Source organism: Triturus cristatus, chromosome 6 (assembly GCF_964204655.1).
Source record: "Triturus cristatus chromosome 6, aTriCri1.1, whole genome shotgun sequence".
NCBI lineage: Eukaryota > Metazoa > Chordata > Amphibia > Caudata > Salamandridae > Triturus > Triturus cristatus.
Genome location: NC_140589.1, coordinates 1067129668 through 1067154598, shown reverse-complemented (window position 1 = coordinate 1067154598; position 24931 = coordinate 1067129668). Strand labels below are relative to the sequence as shown.

General features: G+C 46.2%; 1 protein-coding gene across 16 annotated transcripts in view; it reads left to right on the top strand.

Annotated features, from left to right (window-relative positions):
- The window catches only part of AFDN (afadin, adherens junction formation factor), a 1598291-nt gene that overhangs the window by 1121239 nt on the left and 452121 nt on the right, over positions 1 to 24931 (top strand). For all 16 annotated transcript variants that reach the window (XM_085611917.1, XM_085611916.1, XM_085611915.1 and 13 more), the window contains one exon: positions 9785 to 9976. In XM_085611917.1, the coding sequence (XP_085468043.1) occupies positions 9785 to 9976 (192 nt within the window). The remainder of the gene's footprint in view (positions 1 to 9784; positions 9977 to 24931) is intronic.

The window sequence follows — 24931 nt, the reverse complement described above, 5'->3', positions numbered from 1 at the left end:
TCCGTCTGTTGCAGTTGTGGGCCATTCAGTTGGCATTGAAGTCCCTCCTGTCGACCATCTAAGGAAGGTTTGTTCAGGTTTTCATGGACAACACTGCTGCTATGTGGTACTTCAAAAAGTGTGTGTGGGGGCGCGGGTCCTGGTTCTGTGCCAGGAAGCTTTATGCCTCTGGAAATGGTTGGGCCGTCAGGGCATTTCCTTGGTTGTATACCACTTGGCTGGATCTTTGAACGTCAAGGTGGACAAACTCAGCTAGTGAATCTAGCCGATCTCAAATGGCAGTTAGACCCTGAGGTGGCACATGGCATCTTACAGCAATGGAGAATCTTTTCATCACCACAACAGCACACAATGTCAGTACTTTTGTGCACTGGAGTTACCAAGGTGACTCTCTATCTGAGACAAGTTCCGCCTAGAGTGGAGCACAGGGCTCCTGTAAGTCTCCTGCCTCTACCTCTCCTGCCTAGAGTTCTGTAGAAGATCAGGAATGACTGTACCTAAGTCATCTTCTTGCTGTGGATTGGGACAGCTAAGTGTCATACACTGAACTGGGCATGAGCAGCTGTCTTCTAATCAGGCTGTTGCTCTGGAGTATATTCTGTCGCATCAGCAGGGCACGGTCCTGTCCCCAAGCCTAGGCAATCTACTTCTCCATGCTTGGGCATTAAGTGACAACATTTGACTGCTTTTGACTTAACACTTGAAGTTGTGGATATCATGCTAAAGGCTCGCCTCTCATCTACAAAATCTGTCTATGCAGACCACTGGGAGAAGTTTGTAGCCTGGTGTAATTCCTGCTGTACCAGCCCATTGCAAGCTAAGTTGTCACGTTTTTATTTTTGTTTAGCCCATTAAGGGTTCACGGGGGCACTGTTAAAGGTTAATTGGCAGCCCTTTCTCCTTTTCTGTATTTACCAGACCAACCCTACTTGTTTAAATCACCTGTTGTGATGCGTTTTCTTAAAGGTTTAGTATACATATTCCCACCTTAACCTTTTGTAATGCAGAAGAGGGGCCTTAATTTGGTTCTCACTTTCCTTACGTGTGCCTCATTTGTGCCAATGGACAGTTGTCCTTTGCGTTTCCTGACTCTTAAAACAGTATGCTCAAGGTCTGTGAGCTGTAGATCACATGCTTTGCATACTCCTGCCATCCAGTGTTGGGTCTGGATGTTTGCAAGTTGTTTTTCTTCGAAGAAGTCTTTTCTAGTCACAAGGTAGGTGACTCCTCCTTTCGGTGATAGTGCGCATGGGCATCGATTCCATGGTTAGATTGTTTTTTTCCGCCATCGGGTTCAGACGTGAATTGCTGTGCTTCGGTTCGACACCGTTTCTCCAGTTTCCCTCGATGCGCAAGACACTCGCCCTCAACGGTATTGTTTTCGATCGTGTAATCTCATTCTCCGTCTATTGTATTTAATAAAAAACACTTATTTCGATCGAGTAGCTTGTGGAAGGCTGTCGGGCAGACCCGCGTCGGTCCGCCTCACAGTATGTGGAATAGAGTCCATTTAAATTCTGCCCTTCGTGCCACGCAAAGTTTCCGCGCACTAACTCACACGAAGTGTGCAGCCTGTGCTGGTCTCCTGAGCACAGCGAACAGGACTGCAACACGTGTAAGCCTTTCCGATCGAAGATCTAGACCACTTAGGAGAAGGTTCGGAACAAGAGCCGGAGACGCCATGGGAGCCGAAAAGGAACATGACTCGATCTCCATCTCTGACTACGGCTCCGAGGGGGGCGAAGACATCCCGCAAGGGCAGCGTACAGTGAGTACAGATCCTCCCTTGCCCAAGTCCAACTCAGCCCAAGAAGAAGGCTTCGGTCCAAACCCTGCCTCCAGGCCACAGTCTGCACCGAGAACATGTTTTTGACGCCCGTCCTCAGGTTGGGTACATACCCAAAAGCCTTCCGGCTCTAAACGGAGCCGTTTGAAAACGGACACCGAACCGAAACCTTTGGGATCGAAGTCAAAGAAAGGCTCCGCCCCAACTCCTTCGACGCCGAAAATGTCTTCAGAACCGAAATGTTCGGCATTAAAAACCCCGGTACCAAAACAAACGGATGTGCCGATTCCATCCAAAGAGCAACAATTCAATGCTCCGCCCTCCAAACCGGATCCGAAACAGCGGGAGCTAAATATTCACCCAACAACTGGACATATTTCCATAAAAGTGACCATAAAACGCAAACCTGAGACTGAAGAGGTCTACCACATTTCCTTAAAAAGAAAAAATCTCAGTACTAATCCTTCTCCTCCTCTTCCATCACCCCCTTCTCCTCAGTTTCAGCCATTACTAATTTCTCCTGAGCATTCACCACCACATGCACCTGAAGATCAGGATGATGGGAATGGGGCTGGGGATAATGAGCCAATACCCGCACACCCTTGGACAGATTACCACATCTCTCACTCACTCCTCATGCTCAAGAGTAATTAGGCATGTAGATGATATTTTTAATGATGCCGTCAGGGCACGTATCGTCACCCCTAGGGTAGACAAGAAATATAAGCCGGCACCATCAGATCCAACATACATAAGGGGCCAGTTACCATTGGATTCCTTGGTAGTTTCCAACGCATTCAAAAGGGACAATTCACAAACCACAGGCGATGACCCACCCCCAGACAAAGAATCTAAGCTGCAAGACACTTCAGGAAAAAGGGTAGCCTCCCAGGCTGCGAACTTTTGGCGCATCTCCAATACACAAGCACTGTTAGCTATGACAGGGCTCCTATACTTCCAAAGTTGGGGAAGCCCTCAAATAGATATTTTTGCCACACACCAAAACGCAAAATGCCCAAACTTCGCCTCCAGGTACCCACACCCGCTCTCTAAAGGCAATGCACTATGAATGAAATGGTCAGGGATATTTGCCTACACTTTTCCGCCTCTCCCACTCATTCCATGAATGGTTTGGAAACTCAGACAAACATCCCTCACACTGATCCTAGTAGCTCCCACATGGGCATGTCAACCGTGGTTCACAACCCTGTTAGAGCTCTCAGTAGTTCCTCATCAAAAACTGCATCTCACATCCATTCTCCTCACACAGAGCCATGGAGAAATCAGACACCCTGATCCCAAACAACTGAACCTCGCGATCTGGCTCCTGAAATCAGAGTTTGGTTATCTGAAATCTCCCACCAGAGTGTATGAACATCATCAGAGAGGCCAGAAGACCTACTACAAGAGTCTGTTATGTAGTTAAATGGAAAGATTGTGTTATCTATTGTAATAACAACATCAATCCTCTTGATGCTTCAATACAAAATAGCATTTGTTATTTGTTACACTTGCAGCAGTCAGGGTTAGCTCAATCTTCTATCTGATTACAACTCGCCGCAATAGCTACGTATTTACAAAATAGGCAACATTTATCGCTTTTCAGAGTGCCAGTGATCAAAGCTTTCATGGAAAGACTTAAAAGAATTATACCACCAAGACTTCCACCTGCCCCAGTGTGGAATCTTAACATAGTTCCCACAAGTTTAACGGGCCCACCTTTTGAACCCATGCATAAATGTGAGCCACAGTTTCTCTCCTTAAAGTCTGCTTTCCTCATTGCAGTCACTTCACTGAGGAGAGTGGGTGAACTACAGGCACTAACCATAGAAGAACCTTTTTTCCAACTTTACAGAGTCAGAGTGGTTCTTCGCGCTAACCCCAGGTTTCAACCTAAGGTAGTTTCTGCCTTTCATATCAATCAGTCAGTTGAATTACCGGAATTCTTTCCTCAACCTGATTCTGTGGCAAAACGAGCCCTACACAACTTAGATGTTAGGAGAGCACTTTTATATTACATTGAAAAGACAAAATCATTTTGTAAAACCAAACAACTTTTTGTTGCTTTTGCACCACCACACAAGGGCAATTCCATATCCAAGTCAGGTATTGCCAGGTGGGTGTTAAATGCATTCAAACTTGTTATGCAAAAGCAGAAAGAACTTTAACTATACCCCCTAGAGCGTATTCCACTTACAAAATAGGGGCCACTAAGGTTTTCTTAGGAAACATCCCCATAGTTGACATTTGTAAAGCTGCAACTTGGTCTACACCGCACACATTTACCAAGCACTATTGTGTAGATGTGTTAGCGAGACAACAAGCTAATGTGGGCAAGGCAGTACTTAAAACACTGTTTCAGACAACGGCAACAGCTATAGGTTAGCCTCCGCTTTGGAAGAATACTGGTGTATAATCTATGCAAAGCATGTGATTTACAGCTCACATGCCTCGAATGGATATTGTTACTTACCCAGTAAACATCTGTTCTTGGCATGTATAGTTTTAGATTCACATGCGACCGCCCGCCTCCCCGAGTACCTGTAGCGGTTGCAGTTCTCGGTCTTATTTTACATACATACTCATGGACATCTCTATTCTTTACTTACTAACTCCATTCTCACCCTCTGCGGGAAAACAATCTAGCAATGGAGTCTATGCCCATGCGCTGTATCACCGAAAGGAGAAGTCATCTACCTCGTGACTGGATAAGACTTCTTAGAAGAAAAACAACTTGCAAACATCTGGACCCAACACTAGATGGCAGGAGTACACAAAGCATGTTAATCTACAGCTGTACATGCCAAGAACAGATATTTACTGGGTAAGTACCATTATCCTTCTCATTGTGATAACTGCTCATCACATAAGTGAACGGCACACTCTGTCCACCCAACTTCCTTTTACCACTTTTATCCCTGGACAAACGGTGTTGCTGACCTGAGCGCCATGTCTGCCAAAATTTTTGACTCGTTTTCATATTGGACAATCCATCACGCTTTCAGAATTATTCGCTCTGCCTCAATACTCAAAAGAGGAGACGACCCTTCATCGCTTGAAGCACAAAAGAGCCTTGAGTTTCTACATCCATTGTACCAAGGACTATTGAGTTGATGATCATCTCTTTGTGGGGTTTTATGGGGCAGCAAAAGCTAACTCAGTGAAGAAAAGCACCATATCGAGGAGGATAGTCCTCTTTATTAAGATATGCTACGCACTGGCCAAGAGGCAGATGGAGTGTTATTCCATCAGAGTAAAAGCTGCTACCACTGCTTTAGCACATTAAGTTCCTGTTCTGGATAGCTGTCACGTGGCAATGTGGTCATCAGTCCATACGTTCTTGAAGCACTACTGCCTTCATAGCTAAGTCCTATGGGAGGGGCACTTTGTTAAGTCCTGCAGGAGTTTTTGGTCTGAGTCATTCCATAGACCCACCACTGGAGGGGGTATTGCTTTGGTATCTATTCACAGGGTGTGAAATCTGTGGTTAGAATTATCCATCAGAAGAACAAGTTACCTACATTGGGTAACACTCTTTCTGGTGGATATTATATCTATATCTAGCTGCAGATTTCTCACCACACTCCTACATCCCCATTCTGTAGAATGGTATATTTTTCTATTTTTACTAAGATTCCAATCTAGACATCTGCATACTGTCACACCTGTTCAGTTATTATGCTCCAGGCCCAACGGCATGAAAGAGTCAGGATATATGTGACTGATGTTGCTTCCGGGCCATTATGGAGATGCATGACATCTCTGCTGGCACACAGCAGCAATGCTGAGAGCAAATTCCAGATCTAGTCTGTCATCTGAGGTTATTCACAAGCGGAGGTATCTTCTGTTAGATAGAGTATCCATCAGAAAGAGTGTTACTGAAAGTAAGTGCTTATTCATATTGACCATACCAACGTCTTCTGGCTTGATGACTAGCTTTTCATCTGCCGCACTGATGAGATAAAGGACAAAGCTGATCAGAAATGATCGTTTTCAAGGTGGATGACCTTGTGCTTCAAGATGTGTTACGCCTTGACACACAAGGAACCTCCTAAGGGCATTAGAACTCATTCACCAGGGCAAAGTCATCTACTTAAGCTCTGGCAAAGGTGATTCCCCATGGTAGAGATCTTTAACAGAGTGAATTTAGGCTTCCTTCCACACCTTTACAAAAATTACTGTACGAAACTGGGTTTTTGATTGGGGTGGAGGGGTGAAAGCCCTTCTCAAGCAGCATTCAGAATCCTGGTTAGGGTGAACCACAAATGTCACAAAATTAACTTGTGCTTAACTCTGACTGCTTGTTACAAAGGCAGTCAGGCTTAATTTGGAGGCAATGTGTAAAGTATGTATGCAGCCACAAAATAGCTTTAAAGTGAAAAAACACAAAAGTCCCAAACCAATTTTGAGAAATAGTATACATTAAAATGAAACAAAATGAAAAAAATCTAATTTGTAGAATTGGAGATCTTAAAAGTTTAAGTAAAAATAACACCAAGAAGCCGAAAGCGCTAACTGTGGGTTCCTGTTTGCACTAGATCGAGACATAGTCACATGTTCAGGCGCACTGAAATGGAGTGCAGGCCAGATTAAAGGACCAGGTTAGTTCAACTGAAAAAGTTACCTTCTCAACTTCCGGTGGGCAGAGTTCAAAGGTTCAGGATTTCACAGGAGTAGTGTAACTGATGCCAGTCAAGGGAACAGGACCTGGGGAGGCATTCCCTCAGGGGAACAGGAACTCACTCCAGCAGGCGTAGGCAGGTCCGGTTGCAGGTCCAGACAGGGCCCATTGCATCAGGTCACCTAGGCAGCTGCAGGAAGACCTCTGGAGCTTTTTGTGTCCCTGTAGCTCAGAATAGGTAGTCAGCCAACTGACCATTTGAGTCACTCAGGTTAACCTAGGATGAAGGTAGCAGGTCCAGTCTTCCTTCCCAGAGGACAGGGCATGCCTTAAGCAGCAAGGCAGTCCTCTGAAAGTACATGGCAGGCCCCAAGCAGCAGGGGGGAGTCCTCTGGGGAGCAGGCCAGGCCTCAAGCATCAGGGGAGTCCTCTAGGGAACAAGGCAGTCCTTCAGGAAACAAGGCAGTCCTTCCTTCTTCCATAATGTCCACAAGTCCAGGAGTGTACTGATAGGTGGTTCAGGAGGTCTAATATTTATACCCAGTTCCACCCTTTGAAATGGGTGGAACTTCTAGCTCACCCCCACATCTGTTTCTGAAAATTTCCGCCCTTCCCTTTTCTTTCCCTGCCAAGGCACCCAGAGGTCTAGGGTGACAAAAGGCTGGTGTCAAGTTCCTTTGTGTGTATGCTGGAGGTAACCATTTGAAATGTAAGCGAGGAAGGGAACAGTTGCGCCCCACTCATCCTGCCAGGATGGCCATCACCCACTTACACCCAGGTTCTATTGTTCACTGTCTGGGCCCAATTCGCATTCCTGACGGGGAAGCAATTAACATGCCCCAAAAAGTTGGAAACTCCTACAAGGCCTCAGACGGTTTAGGGCAGGAAAATGCCAACTTTCAAAAGTGGCATTTTCGAAATTGTAATCTAAAATCCAAATGTACAGTTAAAGAGGATTTTAAATTACAGTTCATTTGAGTCCAAACATGACATTTTAACCTGCTCCCAGTCCCATTTTTGGGCTTATTAAATTTAATAAGGTAACCAATGCTATCCTATGGGAGAGGTAGGCCTTACAGTTGTAAAAAAACACATTTAGGAGTTTTTCATTACCAGGACATTTACATCTTAAAAACACATGGCCTACCTTTTAAATGTGTTGTATCTTGTCCTATGGCCAATGAGTGCTGCTGTCCAGTAGTAGCGTTTCATTTATAGGCTCTGGCTACTCGTGGTACCATATACGAGGGACTTACAAGTAAATGATATGTACCCAATCAGGTGTAAGCCAATTGTGACATGATTTAAGGGAGAGCATAAGCACTTTAGCACTGGTTAGCTGTGGTAAGTGCAGAGTGTCCTAAAAGTCAACAGAAATGGGTTCAGAAAACAGGAGGGGGAGGGGCAAAAATTGTTGGAGATATGCAGAGGGAAGGTCCCTTGCACGCTAAGTCCTCCATGACCTTTTAATTTAACCGGTCCTTGAAGCCCACCTCCTTGTTGCCTACTGCTCAGAAAACTTATTTAAAAGGTGAGGAATCTGCAGGTAAAATATTCATCAGAACAGAATATTACATTCTTGTGAATACTCTGTCTGCCTGCTGATTCCTCACAGTCCTAGCCCACCCCACTTCTTGAAGTCTGGTTCTCTATTACAGTCATTATAATTAGGTTCGCATTGCACCTTGCTGATGTGATGTATTTCTCGTTCAGTCTGCCTTGAAGGTGCGTAAAAATGACTGGGAAACTGACGTCAGTGCACCGTTGGGATCACTTTATGGCCCGAGTTATGTTATAGTGGCATTGTTTCTGGTGCCAGGATGGAGCCAGTACCCGTTCTGTTGCAGAGAGCCTTCTAAATATTTGCAGATCCAGTCTGATGCCTAGGATATTCAAAAGGTGACTAATCCGCAGGTAGCTAGAGTATCCATCAGAAAGATTGCTAACGAAGGTAAGTTCGCTTTCTCTTTTGGTTCAAAAATGATTTTCATCCAAAATCTGCAAAAGGAACTGCTGTGAAAAGATTGGAAGCATTGTTTCGAATCAGGGATTGAAGGCTTTACTACCAGATTTTGGTTTACTGCTAGTATAAATATCCCATTTCCTGATTGAGCTGTGCCATCCCCAGTTAGAGTACTTGAGTTGTTTGAAGTCAAATCCCTCCATTTTTTCTATATATTCATAGTTCTTTAAAATGAGGTTTATGTACATGCTATGCAATCTAGATTTACAGTGTATTTACAGCAACACCATGGTTTACGAAATATGTATTTTTCACTGTTGCCTATACATTTTGTCAGATTATATAATTGTTCAATTAATACTCCTCATATAACTTTCTGTTAGTTTCCTTAGTTCTCTCTTTTTTTGGGCCGACACACTTGCGATGTTGCAGAAAGTCCCTGCGGTGCAATAGGCATTTAACTTTATTTTTGTGGCTCTTTGGTTTTACTGAAAGTGCTGCTGACATTTGTGTGGCCCCTTCCATGATATGAGTCTCAGAGATGCACACTTTCTGCCCGTACAGTCCTACAGCTGCATTTGCTTGGGGGTGTGGCCCATGCAAATAATGGACAGTCTCTTCCCGTGCGCCAGTGCCATATTGCAGAGGCAGGTGCATGGGCAAATAAACCATAGTAGGCTTACTGACTGTGCACCACATGTGAAATAGCTCACTTTACTGGGGGCGAGGGGGGGGGGGCAGTACAGAAATATATAGGCTCTCCTTAAGTGCTTTAACTTCTCTACACTGAAAGAGTGCCAGGCAGTTTTAAATTACTATGCAAACATCTTGAGGTTTTTTTTAGTATTACTAGAGGTATAAAGCTTGGACATGATCGGCACATAAATGATTTGTATGGTGAAGTGGGCTCCTTCCCTACTTTCAGTTTTTTTGTTTCCCTCAAACAGTATCATCTTTCAAATGCTGGATCCTTTTTTTGTCTTTTAACCTAGAATATATCAGTCTAAACAAAAAGGCAAATAAGAATCTTTCTGGACTTTTTTGTAAATCCAAACACAGAAGTAATGTACAGAAGCAGCTGTGATCCTGCCTAGTATTTGAACATTTGCATTGAGATTGAACACTTTTTTGACTTGACCGCCTATATTCTATTACTTGCCGATATTAAAGAATGTTTTGCTTATGGGTTTGTGGCTGGAGCACGTGTGCAAAACAGTTGTTCACAAATTCTTTTGTCACATTTTTTTTAAATTTCTTTCTAAATGTTACAAATATGTAAACAACAAAGAAATGCCTTCCCAGCTTTAGTGCCTAGGAGGATGTCTTGCCCTGCATGTGACATACTGTCTTAAAAATAATAATAACCTAAACTTTAAAGCTACAAATTACACCACCTTTTAACTGTTTCACTCAGCTTCAGATCGACGTGGCCCAGGAAAACCCCGACCAAAGAGTGAAGGGTTTGAGTTATACAATAACACTGCACAGAATGGATCACCTGAGAGCCCTCAACTGGCTTGGTCAGAGTATAATGAACCAAAGAAACCTGCGGACGAAAGACTTTTGAAGAATCGAGCTGATCACCGCTCCAGCCCAAATGTTGCAAGTAAGAACATTTTCTGTTGGGGTTTCTGTGCATTCTATACTGAAAGTTAATCACTGGTTCACAGAGTTTCCTCATATCCCCAATGTGTGAGGATGCTGAATTCCCCCCCCCCCTTCTCATCTTCATCTTGGGTTGAGAGATACCATCTGCAGCAATCACCTTCTTTCTGTGGTGACAAGACCATTTGTGAAGTCTTAAATCTCAGCAACAAATTTCCACTATACATCGCTCTGACATCTCTTTATATGAAGAAACAGAAGAGGTGGAAGGGAAAAGGGAAATGTAGCACCATTTTTGAAAATCAGGATTCTCTGCACCATTAGCTTGCTGCGATGTGGAAATATCTGACATGGAAAGCCTTGCAGCCTCAACTCTTTCATTAATAGTTAGATTCATGAGCATCACAGACCCACTGACAAACCTCTTTGCAAATATGCACCTGATAAATGTCACGCAAGAGGATTTCAGACCAGACAAAATCACTTAATTTTCTGAAGTATACATTTAAGGATGGGGATTTGATACAGAAACCAATTCATTTGTGCTTTTCTTTATCCACGGTGGCCAACACTTTCAAAGATAATGTGCAGCAGAGTGCACACTGTCTCTTATTTTCAACTGCCTTTAAATATAAGAACTGAATTCATAGAAAAATCCATGCTCTGCCTGCAATAAGCTGTAAACACCATTGTACAGCACCATCTTCCTTAGGCAAATTGATATTTATACTCCCACTTTGCAGGTGTAAGAGACCATGGTCAAGAGTTGAAGATGATGACTCTTCAGAATGCTCTATAAAACCATGTACAGTCAGACTATCAATTTTGGAAAATGCACTTGATCCAACAATTATGCCAAATGTAACCTGAACTGATAATTGCCCTCATACATTCCACATTGAATTGTTTTATCACTACTGCCATATATACAATATAGAGTTGATTTCCACCTAATAAATGGGACAATTAACAATATCCTTCAGGCAATCAGAAAAATACCATCCTGTCTATCATTAACAAACCTATCATCAATTCATAATAGTGAAGTATTCTTCAAGAAGATGAGATAGTGCGTCCATATATAATCTCCATGAATGTGTTCACATTGCTTTGCATTTACACTAATACTGCCAACATAAAATCACTGTGATCTGAGTCTTTTGCAAGTTATAGCCATACTGACAGCTTTGTTGTAAACACCAACCAAGAACAGTAGAGGGGGCTGCATAGTGGACCTCACCAAAGGTTAACTCTGGACCCTAGTGACTGTCTTAGTGTATTCCCATGACGGACAATAGAGTGAATGGAACTTTGTCAGATGTATTTATTACCTTTGTGAACAAATATATGGCAACTGTTAAGAAAGAAACCCAACTATGTGCAGGTGTCCTGTTTGGACAGTAAGGAGTCTAGAGAACACAGGGCTTGGACTATGATTGGAATCTCCAAATTATGTGATATGGTGAGGAGTACTGTGATGAAGTTCTTAGTTGATTCACTGTCATCATTTCACTTAGTTCAATCAGAAATCTGGTACTAAATGGGAGTCTGTCATGCTCTGCTTCGTTTTAAATTGCAATGGAAAAACTTACAACACAATTCCCCAACAGGTGCCATAATTCTAATGGAGGTGCTGACTGGTGTGGTTTCCAAAACATACAAATCTCTTCTAAACATTATGCCAGACTTCCTTTGTGCCTGAAAGAAGGATGGGTGGCTGACTTGGGCCTGACTTAAGATGGAAAGTGCAGTGATACTCTTTAGTAAAGCTAAGGCTTACTCAGGGTAACATTCTACATAGAGTGTTCTTCGAAATATCCAAACTGCTTACTATATGACAGGCAGACAACTATATCTGCATGTGCTGCAACACCGTAGAACATTTCTTTTGCCATACTATCTGGGGTTGTCTTAAAGTTCAACCAATTTCGGAAACCAAGAACACAACACTTGCAGCAATTCTAGGGGCAGAGATAACATAGTCTCTCCACATGGCTGAATAAGAAATATGGGGTAGGATTTACATTCTTCAATATAAACTGACCCTGTACACAATGGGTCTATGGCTAGTTAGAACAAATATAGCTCCTGAGTGGGTTTGCATTATTTAAGGTTGCCTATTTAGAAATGTGTGAGTTTTTGATCTTTGACGGACTTGAGTGCTCGACAAATAGATAAAAATCTGGACACCACGGAAGATTCTGTATCAGACTTCTGAAACATGGTAAATAGTTCTATGAATGGTTGTTGAGACGTTTAAGACGAGAGGGAACAGCACATGCACTGACTGAATTAATTAGCAATAATCCAAATGTGATATAATCTTTGCTTCCCTATGTAAAATGGCACTCCTGCTGGCTCAAACTAGTGCCATTACAATCTATAACAAGCATTGGCTAGGTCTCACCTTTGGGACCTTATAAGTGTTTAGCCATGCAACAGTTGCATAACTAAATACTTATAAGGTCCCAAAAGCGAGACCTATTGGCTATGCAAAGCGGCCATGCGGCCGCGAAAGTGATCGCAATCGCGATCAAACATCAAAGCGGCGTGCGGCCGCGAAAGTGAAAGTAATCGCGGTAAAGCGCGGCCCGCGCACCTGCACTGTAGCTCTAGGCTGGCCTGGTAGCACTTTTTGGAGCCCTCTCAAAAAGTCTCGCCAGACCAGCGCATGCGCTGGGTCAGGCGAGACCTAAAAAGGAGAAGCTTTTTTCCACAAATACCTTGCAGCTCTAAGAATTCTTCACTATCTTAAAGTAATTTCACCCACTTACCCAACAAAAAAAACTTGGACCTAATATACTAATACCCATTTGCAAACCAGTATTTACAGTTATCAGTCAAAACACTTTATTTCGGCCACCAGGGCCGTAAAAGTACAATTCATAACACTATACGGCATACATCACAGAAGAGATATCGGTTGTTACCTAAAAATATATATATATGTACACACAATTATGAAAAATGGAACAATATCATTAAAAGCGAAAAAAATAAATATATCCCAAATGCAAAAGATATAATCCTAAATGTGTTTTATCTCTTGCTGTAATTAGCCTTACTGCTTTCTGCCCAAAATAGGGCTGACCTCTTAGAAAGGATCTGCTTTTATCCGATCTAAGGCACATCTTACTCTTATGTGGCTCGTCTATAACTATTAGAGGCTGGTCATACAGTGTACTCCCTCCTCTTTGATTGTATATTACAGAACATTAGCGTAGCCAAAGACTTAATCCTGGTGATGTAAAATGTCCCCTAGCATCTGAGATGGCTGTGGTTTTTGTCCCAACCAAGGTAAGACTATGGAAAAACTGAATTGGTTCTACTTGTGTGTTCTTTAGTGACAGGAACATGGGCTGAAATCATAGATGAGTGATAGGAGTCATGATTAAACTGTGAGAGAAATCGCTGTACTGGTAGGTGACCTGTTAAGTTTTTAGCCCAATAGCTCGTAGGTAATTTATACACTGAGAAGTACTGTACAATGGGAACAAATGAGTAAATCCAAACATGAGCACCAATTATTGTAAATTCCACTCTATATTGTGGCCCATCACTAGAACTCTTTAGGCATGCTATAGCTTTTTAAAAAAAAAATATAATACATTTTTTATTGATTTTATACATCAAATACACAAATGTGAAAACGGTATCCAATTAGCATAGTATTTATACAGTGCGTGCCATATGTGTGTTGCATCATATATAAGCTGATCTAGGCATTATCTCTGAGGACCTCCCAAAGTTCTTAAATAACGTCTCGACAGTTCTTGGGTACATTAGCGTGGGTCCATGATTGTAAAACAGTGTGCGCTCTTATGACTCACACGCATCCATCAAAAATCAGCCAAGTTATACCATTTTAGATTTACAAAATCAAGTTTTCTCATTTTATATCGCATCAAACTTGTAAAGAATTATCATCTACTCACATGCTTTAGCTTTTAATGAAATGTAGTTTTCAGTCTTGTGGAATGCATATCTGATAGAGACTACTAGCCGCAGATTCCTTAACGTAGAATTATCCCCACGCGTGAGACCGGACCCGGAAAATGTTATTGTCCCAGCATCTCTGCGCACCAGGGGGCAGCACCACGCGACTCCGCCCGCCGTCTTCCACCGGCGTGACGTCAGCGAGGTCACATAAGCCCCGCCCCGGCGCGCTGACGTCAGTTTTCTTCTTTTCCGCGTGCAACGTTCATCCGGATCGTGTTCCTGGCCTGTTTTCAGGCCTTCTTTCTACGCTTTGCGTTTCTTGAGAACAGTGTGCAAATGCCTTCGGGCTTCAAGACGTGCTCGTCTTGCGCGCGCCAGTTGTTGGCGATGGACCCTCACCCCATTTGTATGTGGTGTTTGGGGGAGCACCACGACTCCACGGACTGCGAGGCTTGTCAGCAGATGAAGCCGAAGTCCCGGCAGGAGCACCGATGAAACTCCTCTCGGCCCACATGTCTAGGTCGGTGGCGTCGCAGCGTCCTTCCGTCCCCCGCAGAAGGGTTCAAGAACCGCTGCTTCCATCTCCGACATTGTCCATCTCCAAGGCCGCAAGGGCGTCGCTCACCTGTTGGTAAGTGTCGCAGTTTGTCCCCAAGGCCCTGGCCATGCCCTGTGGGGGGTGTGGGTTCTCCGCGGGTGGTGCGGCCCCATGCCCTGGCGTAGGGGTGACCAGAGTCCAAATGGAGGCCTATGCGGCGGCCTTGCAGGCCTCTTTGGCTCTTCCTCCTCCTCTTCCTGGGACGTCTGCGGATTTCTTGCCTTGTGCGGCGGCCTTGCAGGCCTCTTTGGCTCTTCCTCCTCCTCTTCCTGGGACGTCTGCGGATCCCTTGCCTTGTGCGGGGCCTTCTGCGGCGTTGCCGGCGGCTCCGGCGCTGACAGGTTTGGCTTCAAGTTCTGGAGATGTGGTGTTGGTGTGCGGGTACGGGGTTCCCTCCTTTGGACAACGGCGCCTCTGCTCCGCCGCAAACCCCTGTGGGGGTCGCTGTGGTGTCGCGGGAAGTTGCCAGGGATCGGTGCTTGTCCTCGAGTCCCCCTCGGTCCTCTGGGCAGGCGGCGGCCTTGTCCGAGGCCGAGCAGACGCCGCTCAGGCGGCTGCTGGCCCTGGCTGCGTCGCAGGGGCTGGCTAGGGGCCGGGGCGTGTCACCGGGCCCCTCTCCTCTCTCCCCGCAGGTGGCTGCCTCGTCGGAGGTCAAGTCGGTGCCTTTTCAGGACCGTTCTTTGGCCACCCCGGCTCCGGCCCACCCCGTTCACCCGCTGCACGAGTCGTGGCAGAGGTCGTCTCGGCGTCCCCTCTTTTTGACTTGCGGTTTTGGCTGTTGGTAAGCCGTGTCGGTCCTGTGATTGGGCCTTTTCTGTGTCTTCTTTATTGGCTGCTTGGCAAGCCGTCTACGGTTCTACTCGTGGGCTTTTCTGTTTGTCCTCTGCTGCGGAATTTTTGTCCTAAGAGGTGTTCCCATGTTTTCTTAGGACGTAGCATACCCTATGTGGGGTGCTTGTAGCTATCACATAGCTCTGTTATATGCTGGGGAGGTGTGGTCACCCTTTCGGGTTCCTTGCTCTCCTTAGCATCACAGTATATCGCAGACGCGATCTCTTTGACACTTGTCTTGGTGCGGCTTACGTGGCGCCCAGGTCTGTCCTTCTCCATCTTCTCCATGTTCGCTGTGTCGCTGGCCTGTCTGTCCTGCTGTCTGCGGTGTAGTGTTGTGACGCTTCCGCCCGGCGTTTCGGCCTGGTCCTCTGTCTGGTGTTCCAGGGGTACTGTCTTTCCTTGGCGTTCCTTCGCTTTCTACATTCTGGTTGCCGGCCTGGGTCCGTCCTCAGTGTCTCTCTTCTGCCTGGTCCGACTTCTTTCGTGGGTCCGTGTCTGTGTTCTGGACTGGCCCCTCCTTTCGGGTGTGTTCTGGCCCTCCTGGGCCTCTGCCTTCGGATGGCGCCTGGCTTGTTCTGGTGCGCTGCTCCGTGCTATTGCCTGCTGCTGGCTGAGCATGCCTGCACATGCCTGCTTGTTCTGTAGTAGGGGATATCTGTGTATAGTCATAATCATTTGAATAGTCCCGCCCATGTGCGTGGACCCCGGAGCACTTCATTAGATATATTCTCTTAAGTTGTCCTCTTCTGCAGTCCTGCATAGACACTTAAGAGATAAAGAAAGACAATAATGCAGCCTAAAAACAACTAGGCTATGCTGGCCATTACTTCATCCTGAAGTGAAAAAGATAGCCAGGTAACAGTTAAATGTAACTATTTTACTGAGTTTCACCCATAGAGAAACTCCCTTTCACAAAGATCCTTTTTCCATGATAGAGATGAAGGGTTGGACAGACAAGCCCCATAGGCTGCCATTATGTGTCTGTAAATGGATACCGTGCCTTTAAGAATACTTCCAGAGACCCTCTGTATCCCATGATGCACAGCCAAAGGCTAGTTACTTTCAGTTCTTTTTTCCGGCTCCTGCTAGCAGCACCCTGGAGCATTGAGCTCTACCTTGAGTGGTATTTATTTCAATAATTAAGCTTTCTAAAGTTAGTTTGAGTGTTTTACTTGACGTCTTTGGCATTTTCCTTCCTTTTGCTGTCTTTTTTGGGCAGTTAGCCCACATTTTTCTTGTCAAAATGCCATCTTTATTCGACAAGTGCCCTGAATGTGGCAGGAGGAAGGCCAGGTTGGACGCCCACAGAGTTTGTATTCTCGGTCTACCTACTTCACGTGTTCCTGAATCCTGCGCCATCTGTAAATCCTTCCCCAGCAGGAAGATTCATCTCCAAGGCCTGGAGCAGAGAAGACAACAGGCTGCAGGTGGGACATCTGGGCAAGGTGAGAGCCAGTCCTTCTCCAAGACCCATGCGTCGGCCTCTGGGGGGCTCCCCGGTCAAAAGAAGGCTCAAAAACTACGCCGGTCGACGTCGAAGGCAACAACATCGGTCGACGTCGAGACCAGGTATGATGACAATATGCTCCCCGTCGACTCAGGGCTCTGGGTCGAAACGGCGTGGAAGATCAACGTCGAGGGGATGGACGTCGAGGCCTCGGGTGAGGTCGACGTCGAGAACATCCCGGTCAACGTCGACACACCATAGCCGTCGATCTGGGTCAAGGAGATATCGGCGCTCGCTGTCAAGACGACACCGCCGCTCACCGTCTACATCGACGAGACGTTCGACGGCGTGGAGGTATCATCGTAGTTCGACATCGAGAGACAAGTCTCCCTCTGTGGTCAGCCTTTCAACGTCGACAACAAGTTCTAGGTCACGACGACGTCGGCGCTCGCCGTCGAGGGGCACTACATCCAGGGCTCCCAATTCAAGGTCAGCCTGCAAACGGAGAAGGGTGGTATCTACCTCGGAGTATTCTAGGACCTATTCTCCAACTAGGACACTGGATCCTGCTCCTGGTCAGCCTGTGGCTCCTTGTCAGTCACCGCCTCCGTGGCCCAGGACTCCTACTCCTCCTCCTCCTAAAACTCCTCCTCCTCCGTCTCAGCCACCTGCAGAACCTAGAAGAGCAAGGTCACGGTCACGGCCAAGACATCGCTCTCGCAGCCGGCACCGTTTTTCTACAAGGTCTCACCGGCGCCGTCGTCACGAGAGATCTCGTTCTCTATATACTGGGGACACAGCATCCACTAGTGAGGGAAAGTACTCGCCCACATTATCGGACTCGCCACCTCTGAGAGTGTCACCTGTTGATGATATTGCCACATTCCAGGAGGTTCTTGTGAGGGGAGCGGCGAAACTGGGCATTGCGTTGTCTGTGCCTACTCCCACTACGTCAGTGATTTTTGAGACGCTGCAGCAGAGGCAATCCTCTCGCCCTTTGCTTCCCTTGGTTCCCGGATTGGAGGAACCGGCGATGGAGTTATTCCTTACACCTTCCTCGGTAAAATCTGCGCCTTCGAGGCTCCAAAAGAAATATCGGCCCCTGGACTCTGACCCTGCATTTCTTCGGGCTGACCCCTTCCTGGGCTTGCTATTCTATTCACATGATTGACTATACACAGAGATCCCCTACTACAGAAGGAGTAGTTTCTTACCTGTAGCTCCAGTTCTGTAGTAGGGGTATCTCTGATTGTCATAAGCAACCCGCCCTCCTCCCCGGTGGATGAAACAGTATGTCCAGAATTTAGCAGACCTTGCTTTATACGCCTTCAAAAAGAACTGAAAGTAACTAGCCTTTGGCTGTGCATCATGGGATACTGAGGGTCTCTGGAAGGATTCATAAAGTCACGGTATCCATTTACAGACACTTAATGGCAGCCTATGGGGCTTGTCTGTCCAACCCTTTATATCTATCATGGAAAAAGTATCTTTGTGAATGGGAGTTTCTCTATGGGTGACACTCAGTAAAATAGTTACATTTAACCGTTAACAGGCTATCTTTTTCACTTCAGGGTGAAGTAATGGCCAACTTAAGAGAATATATCTAATGAGTGCTCCAGGGTCCACGCACATGGGTGGGACTATTCACATGATTATGATTATGACTATCACAGAGATACCCCTACTACAGAACTGGAGTTACAGGTAAAACTACTCCTTCTGGTCCACCGTCGTGACCTTTGATGTGTTCCCTTGTGGCCCTGCCTTTGGTTCCTCTGGGGCTTGTGCCCCTGTGCCTTTCTTCTTACGCCTGCGCTATTGGTGGTGGGGCCGTTCCTGCCTTGTTCGCTTGTTTCCTCTCACTGTGTGTGCTTCTTATGATGGGCCCTGCCTCCGGTTCTACCTCTTCTCCCTGGGATTCGAGGTGGTTCTTTGTTCCCTGAGGCCCTTGGGGCGCTGTCTGCCCCTGCAGGGTGTTGGGCGGTTCTCCCTTAGTTGGGCTTGGGATCTCTTGGCCTTCCCTTCTTGTTCCTGTGCCATGTCCCCTGCTGGGGCCCAGTGTCTATCCTGTTGGGGAGGCTCTCTCGCAGGCCCTCCTCCCTTCTGGGTATGGCTAGTGTATCTATTCTACGTTAAGGAATCTGCGGCTAGTAGTCTCTATCAGATGTACAAGTTACTTACCTCCGGTAACTATGTATCTGGTAGAGACGATTCTAGCCGCAGATTGCTTCATGACCCACCCTTCCACACCGTTCTGCGAGGACCCTGTGCTTGGGTTTCTGCGATCGCCTCCCTCTGGGTGGCTTGTCTTCTGTGGGTGTCTTCTTTGCTTTCTTCCTGTCGGGCTGTCTGCTTCTGCCTTATGGTCCCATCCCCCCCTTTTTCTTTCTTTTGCTACAGGATGGTTTATTGCTGCATGCCTTTGCTTCCCTCCAGCTGGTTTCCCTCCAGTGTAGGGGTCTCCTATTGCGTTTTCCCCTCTATTTGTTTGGAGCTTTTGATCCCCTTGAGGTTTTCTGTGTTTGGGATTCTTTACCTGTCCCTTGGCCTTCTGCTCCTTTCAGGGAGTTGGCCCTCCTTGACTGTGTTGTCTGGGGGTGGATTACTATTGCTCCTCTCTTCCGGGCCTGTGGCCCTTCCCTGTGTGGGTTGTGGTTGCAGTCTCTCTCTCTCTCCCTCTCGTTCTGTTCCAGCGCTTTCATATACTTGTGCCTCCAGGATGGCTATTGCCTTGGCTTTCCCGGTGGCTCCTCGGGGGGAGGGGGTGGGGGGGTGTAAGGTCTGGGGGGGCTTGAGTGCTCTGCTCTTTCCCTGCTATAGCTCTGCTGCTTTGGCCTTCTGGTGCTTTGGTGCCACCTGGTGCTGTCGCCTTGACTTGCACAGTCGTTCCTCACAGTGGTGCTCTGTTCTTTTCCTACCATGGCTTCGCTGCTCTAGCTTTCTGGTGCTTTGGTGCCAACTGTTGTGGTTCCTCACCCTTTGTTTCTTTCTGTTTCGTTTTCTGCTTTTTCGCACACTGTTCCCATGCTCTCCTCAGTTTTGTTGCGATGGCTCTGCGTTGTGGCGCGGAAAAATTCTCTGAAGCAAACTGACGTCAGTGCGCCGGGGTGGGGCTTATGTGACCTCGCTGACGTCACGCCCGCGGAAGACGGCGGGCGGAGTCGCGTGGTGCTGCCCCCAGGCGCGCAGAGATGCTGGGACAAGAACATTTTCCGGTTCCAGTCTCACGCCTGGGGATAATTCTACGTTAAGGAATCTGCGGCTAGAATCGTCTCTACCAGATACATCGATACCGGAGGTAAGTAACTTGTACTTCATTACTTATTTCTTTTTTTCTCTTGGCCAATGCTTTCACTTTTCTCAGGTACTTAGAAACGTTTTATTCTTCTATTGGGATGTTGGCCATATGTCTATATGTAATTTCAATAAATTGCATGATAGGGTAATGAGACCTTCCATTAATGTACAGAATCTCTCAGACAGAAAGTTAATGCAGGAAGTGTTAAATTTTAAAACTGAGATATACTGTGAGAGGTAAATTAAGTGGCTGATGTGCCATATTTTTGAGAATTATACTTTGTTGTGCCATCTGTCGTGTATTGTTTGATTGTCTTGTGTTTTTAATTCCTTGTCAGAAGATCTTTTGTCCTATATTTTTTGTATTGTTGTGTATCATGTGCAGAAGGTATGTACACATTTAACCCCTTCGCTGCGGCGGGAATTCTGCCGCAGCGCTGGGGGGTGCGGGGGGGGCAGCACGGTGGCGCTGTGCTCATGACTGAGCCACTCCGTCATGAGCCACGGTTGAGCTGTGCTCATGACGGAGTGGTTCCGTCATGACTCCGCCCAGTTGCATTGTCCCCCCGCACAGGCGGGGAAACAGCGCTGCGTGGGCGGAGCGGCCGCCAACGGTCGCGGCATGACGGAACCGCTCCGTCATGAGCACACGGCAACCGTGGCTCATGACGGAGCGGTTCCGTCATGAGCGGGGAAGGGGTTAAGAATTTGACATTTTAGAAAGATGGATTAGTTAGTGGAATTGTGTTTCTGAGTAGCAGTCTTTTTAATTACTTCTTAAAGTTTAATAGATATTTCCCAGTAAGCATACTTATGTACTGAATTTAATAAGTACCTTATGATAGTCCCAATCCCACAAATTATTCACCGTATGAATTTCAAGGTATACTTTTATTCCTTTGTAAAAAAGAAAATAATCAACCATCCAATCCAATAACATACTTTATTTGAAACGTTTTATATAGCTCGAATGTGTCCCTCACTGGTATGAGGGTGCTTTACAAGTGAGCGAAAGCAAAAATTCATAAAGCAATAATTATAGTCTACATCGGGATACATACAGGATAAAAGAAGAAAGAGTATGCTCGTAGAAAGGAATTCTGACGATCTTTTCAAGAAATGTGTTCATAAATAAAAGGTTGACATCTTTCTTGACAAATGAAGTTGTAGGGATCATTCTTATTTCAGGGGTTGGGGGGAGTTCTAATTTCGAGGGGGATGCCAGAGAAGGCAATGTTGCAGGTTTTCTTTCTGAAGAATCTCTTGTTTTTAGCAGTAAGGTGCTGAAGCTTCTAGAGGATCTTGAGTCTCTAGAAAGTTCAAGCTTCTTTAGCTTGTGGTATTAAAGTGTAGAGCTCTGTGAGTCATGCATGCAATTTTCTGTTGAATTCTTGCTTCATAGGGCAGCCAGTTGAGGGATTTCAAGTTGGGGGTGATATGATTGTTTCTTTTTGATCCTGTAATGAGCCTTGCAGCAGAGTTAAGGGAGGTCCTTAATGGGGATGTTGTGGATCTGGGCAGTCCCAAGAGGGTTGCGCTTCCATAGCCCAATCTGGGAATCACAAGGGCTTATGCGGCAGACTTTAAGTCATTTTGAGGGAGGAAGGGTTTTAATTTTCTTAATATGTTCCATTAGAGGTTTGCTCCTTTATTTGTTGCACTAATGTGCTTCTGCATAAGGTTTTTGTCAAGAGGTATTCCCAGTGATCTTACTGAATCAATAATTTGTGGAGTGCAGTTGCATGCTGTTACTTGCTTCATTCATTCGTTGATAGTGTGTAACTGATTGTGTGGCGTGATTAGGAGGAATTCACTTTTTAGAGTGTTGAGGTTTGAGGTGGTTGCATGACAGCCAATATTTTGAAAAATTGGCTCAAGAGATCGGATGTCTTCAGGGGAGTAGACTTTCATGTGCAGTAGGATATCATCAGCATACAAATGATAGTGGATGTTAGAAGACCTAAGGATTTCTGTTAGTTGCACAATAAATAGGTTAAAGATAGTTGGTGAGAGGGAAGAGCCTTGAGGGACCCCAAGTGTTACCAAGGCAACCTTAAAGAGAGACTGATTTACCTTGATTTTTTGCGTTCTATTTTGAAGAAATTAGGTAAACCGGTTTAGGAAGGACCCAGAGATTCCCATCCTGTGTTCAAGTAAGTAGTCATGTTTAACCGTATTGAGTGCGGAGGATAGATCCAAGCGGATTAATAGACGTGATTCTTTTTGATCCAACATTTTTGGAGCATCGTCCACTCTGTGTAAGGGCTGATTCAGTGCTATGCCCAGATAGGAAGCCAGATTGGAATGGGTCCAAAAGACAGAATTGCTCAATGTGGTTACAGAAGTTTCGCCAGAGTAGGAATGTTAGAAATGGGGCTATCGTTGTTTAGGTTGGTTGGATCTGCCTTTGTTTTATTTAGGATGGCGTGACCTGCCCAGATTTTAAGCAGTCTGGGATATTGCCCTGTCGTAGTGATGCATTTGCAATCTAGTCTAGGGTGGGAGTATAAACATTCTGATCTTCTTAAAAAGGTTGGGGGGAAGTGGATCAATGAAGTGGTTGAAGGGTTCCTTCAACAAGTGTTTAGTTCCTAAATGTATCATTTTGCACAGCTTCCTCATGGTGGGAAGTGTTAAACATGTACATCTTTAACTAATGTTTATTAAAATTGTCTAGATTCTGTTACCTCTAAACCAGCATCAACAATTGTTTCCCATATTGAACACCAAATTTGAAGAAGCATTGGCAAAACCAATAGGTCTTGCCTATGCAAGAGCTATTGGCTTTGCCTCCTGACTTGCCTCCTGAAGTCTGTGATGTCATTCTGGCAGCCAGGCATCCCTCCACTAAAACGGTATACGCCTGCAGGTGGAACAAATTTGTGGCATGGTGCACAGCAAAGGCTGTGGATCCCCTTTCCGCCCCTCTTTCTGAGGTTCTCCTCTTTCTTCTTTCACTGGCCCAGCAGGGCTCTGCTCTGGGCTCCCTCAAGGGATATCTTTCAGCTATTTCTGCTTTCTTACGGCTTCCTGATCAGCCTTTAAATCCCCTGTTGTTGCTAGATTCTTTAAGGGCATTACTCATATGTTTCCTCCTGTCCCTTTCGTAATGCCTCAGTGGGATTTGAACCTGGTGTTAACCTATCTCATGTGCGCTCCCTTTGAGCCACTTCATAATTGTCCTCTGCGTCTTATGACTCTTAAGCCTGCTTTCCTGGTTGCCATCACCTCTGCTAGACGGGTGAGTGAGCTCCAGGCTCTATCTTCTAAGCCTCCTTTCCTTTCTGTCCATCCGGACAAGGTTGTTCTCAGGACTCGTCCTTCCTTTCTCCCTAAGGTGGTGACTGCCTTTCACATTGGCCAGTCTGTTACACTGCCCACCTTCTTTCCGCCTCCGCATCCCTCAAAAGAGGAAGAGAGGCTCCACCGTCTGGACCCAAAACGGGCGCTGTCCTTCTGTCTGGACCGCACGAAACAGTTCCGGGTGGACGACCAACTCTTTGTTGGCTGCATGGGCGCTAAGAAGGGGCGGGCGGTGCACAAGCGCACCATCTCTCGGTGGGTCGTTTTGTGCATTAAGGCCTGTTAATCCTTGGCTAAGAAGGAACCTCCTGTGGGGTTGAGGGCCCATTCCACTCAGGCCACAGCGGCTACTGCTGCCCTGGGACAGGGAGTCCCTTTACAGGACATTTGTCAGGCAGCAACGTGGGCCTCGCTGCACACGTTTGCCAAGTATTATTGCCTGGACAGCCAAGTCCGGAGAGACGGCGTCTTTGGCCTTTCCGTTCTCCAGGACTTCCTGGTGTGATCTTGGTTCGCAGACCCACCACCGGGGTTGATATTGCTGGTGTATCTATTCTAAGGTAAGTAATCTAATTAACGTGTTTCTTTCAGATGAACAAGTTACTTACCTTCGGTAACGATATATCTGTAAGAAACATTAGTTAGTTAGATTCCTTACCACCCCACCCATCCTCCCCGTTCTGTGAACTGATATCTAGGGTTAAGGTCATCCCTTTCATGGCCCTAGATTTCTGGCACCAGTGTCGGTCTCTTGCATGGCTCTGCGTTCCTTGAGCGGAAAGCTATGTACAAGTGTACAAGAACTGATGTCAGCGCGCGAGGGCAGCGTCTAAGTACTCCGTCATCCCGGCGATCACGACGCCGAAGACTGACACGGAGCCGCAGACGACGCCTAGCGACGCGCAAGGGTATTGCTGACACAAATCTTTCGGATCCATCCTGACGCCTGGGGATATTCTAAGGTAAGTAATCTAACTAACTAATGTTTCTTACAGGTATATCGTTACCGAAGGTAAGTAACTTGTTCTTCAGCTCGAGGTCCCTTCGCGATCCCTGGTCCGTCAACCTGTGGGTCCCTGTGAAGGTTACTTTGACTTTCCGTGGGCTTTCCTGGTTGCTCCAGACGTGCCCTTACTCTCCATAGCTTGGAGAGTCCCCAGGACCTTGCTAGTCCTCACCGAAGCATCTTTCCTCTGCTCGCGTAGGTTACACTTGCCAAGGCTTGTTGGTGTTCAATCAGGACACTGAACACCCAGAACTCGACATCCTTCGTAGGACAGCTCACCTCTGGACTTTGGTCGTCGTCGACGTCTCCTGGTCCCCGTGGCTGCAGAGTAAAGCTTCACCTCTTCTCACCTGAAACACCCGACATCGGTGGGCATTTGAAGTGACCCAGACTTTGTCACATCTGCTTTCAGGTTCTTCTCAGCTCTGATCCAGGGTTGGATCACACCGGACACTTCATCTCCCCGGCAGCAGCACTTCTTCGCATCACGCCATTGAAATCAACGTGCGTTTCCCACACCACTTGACCCCTA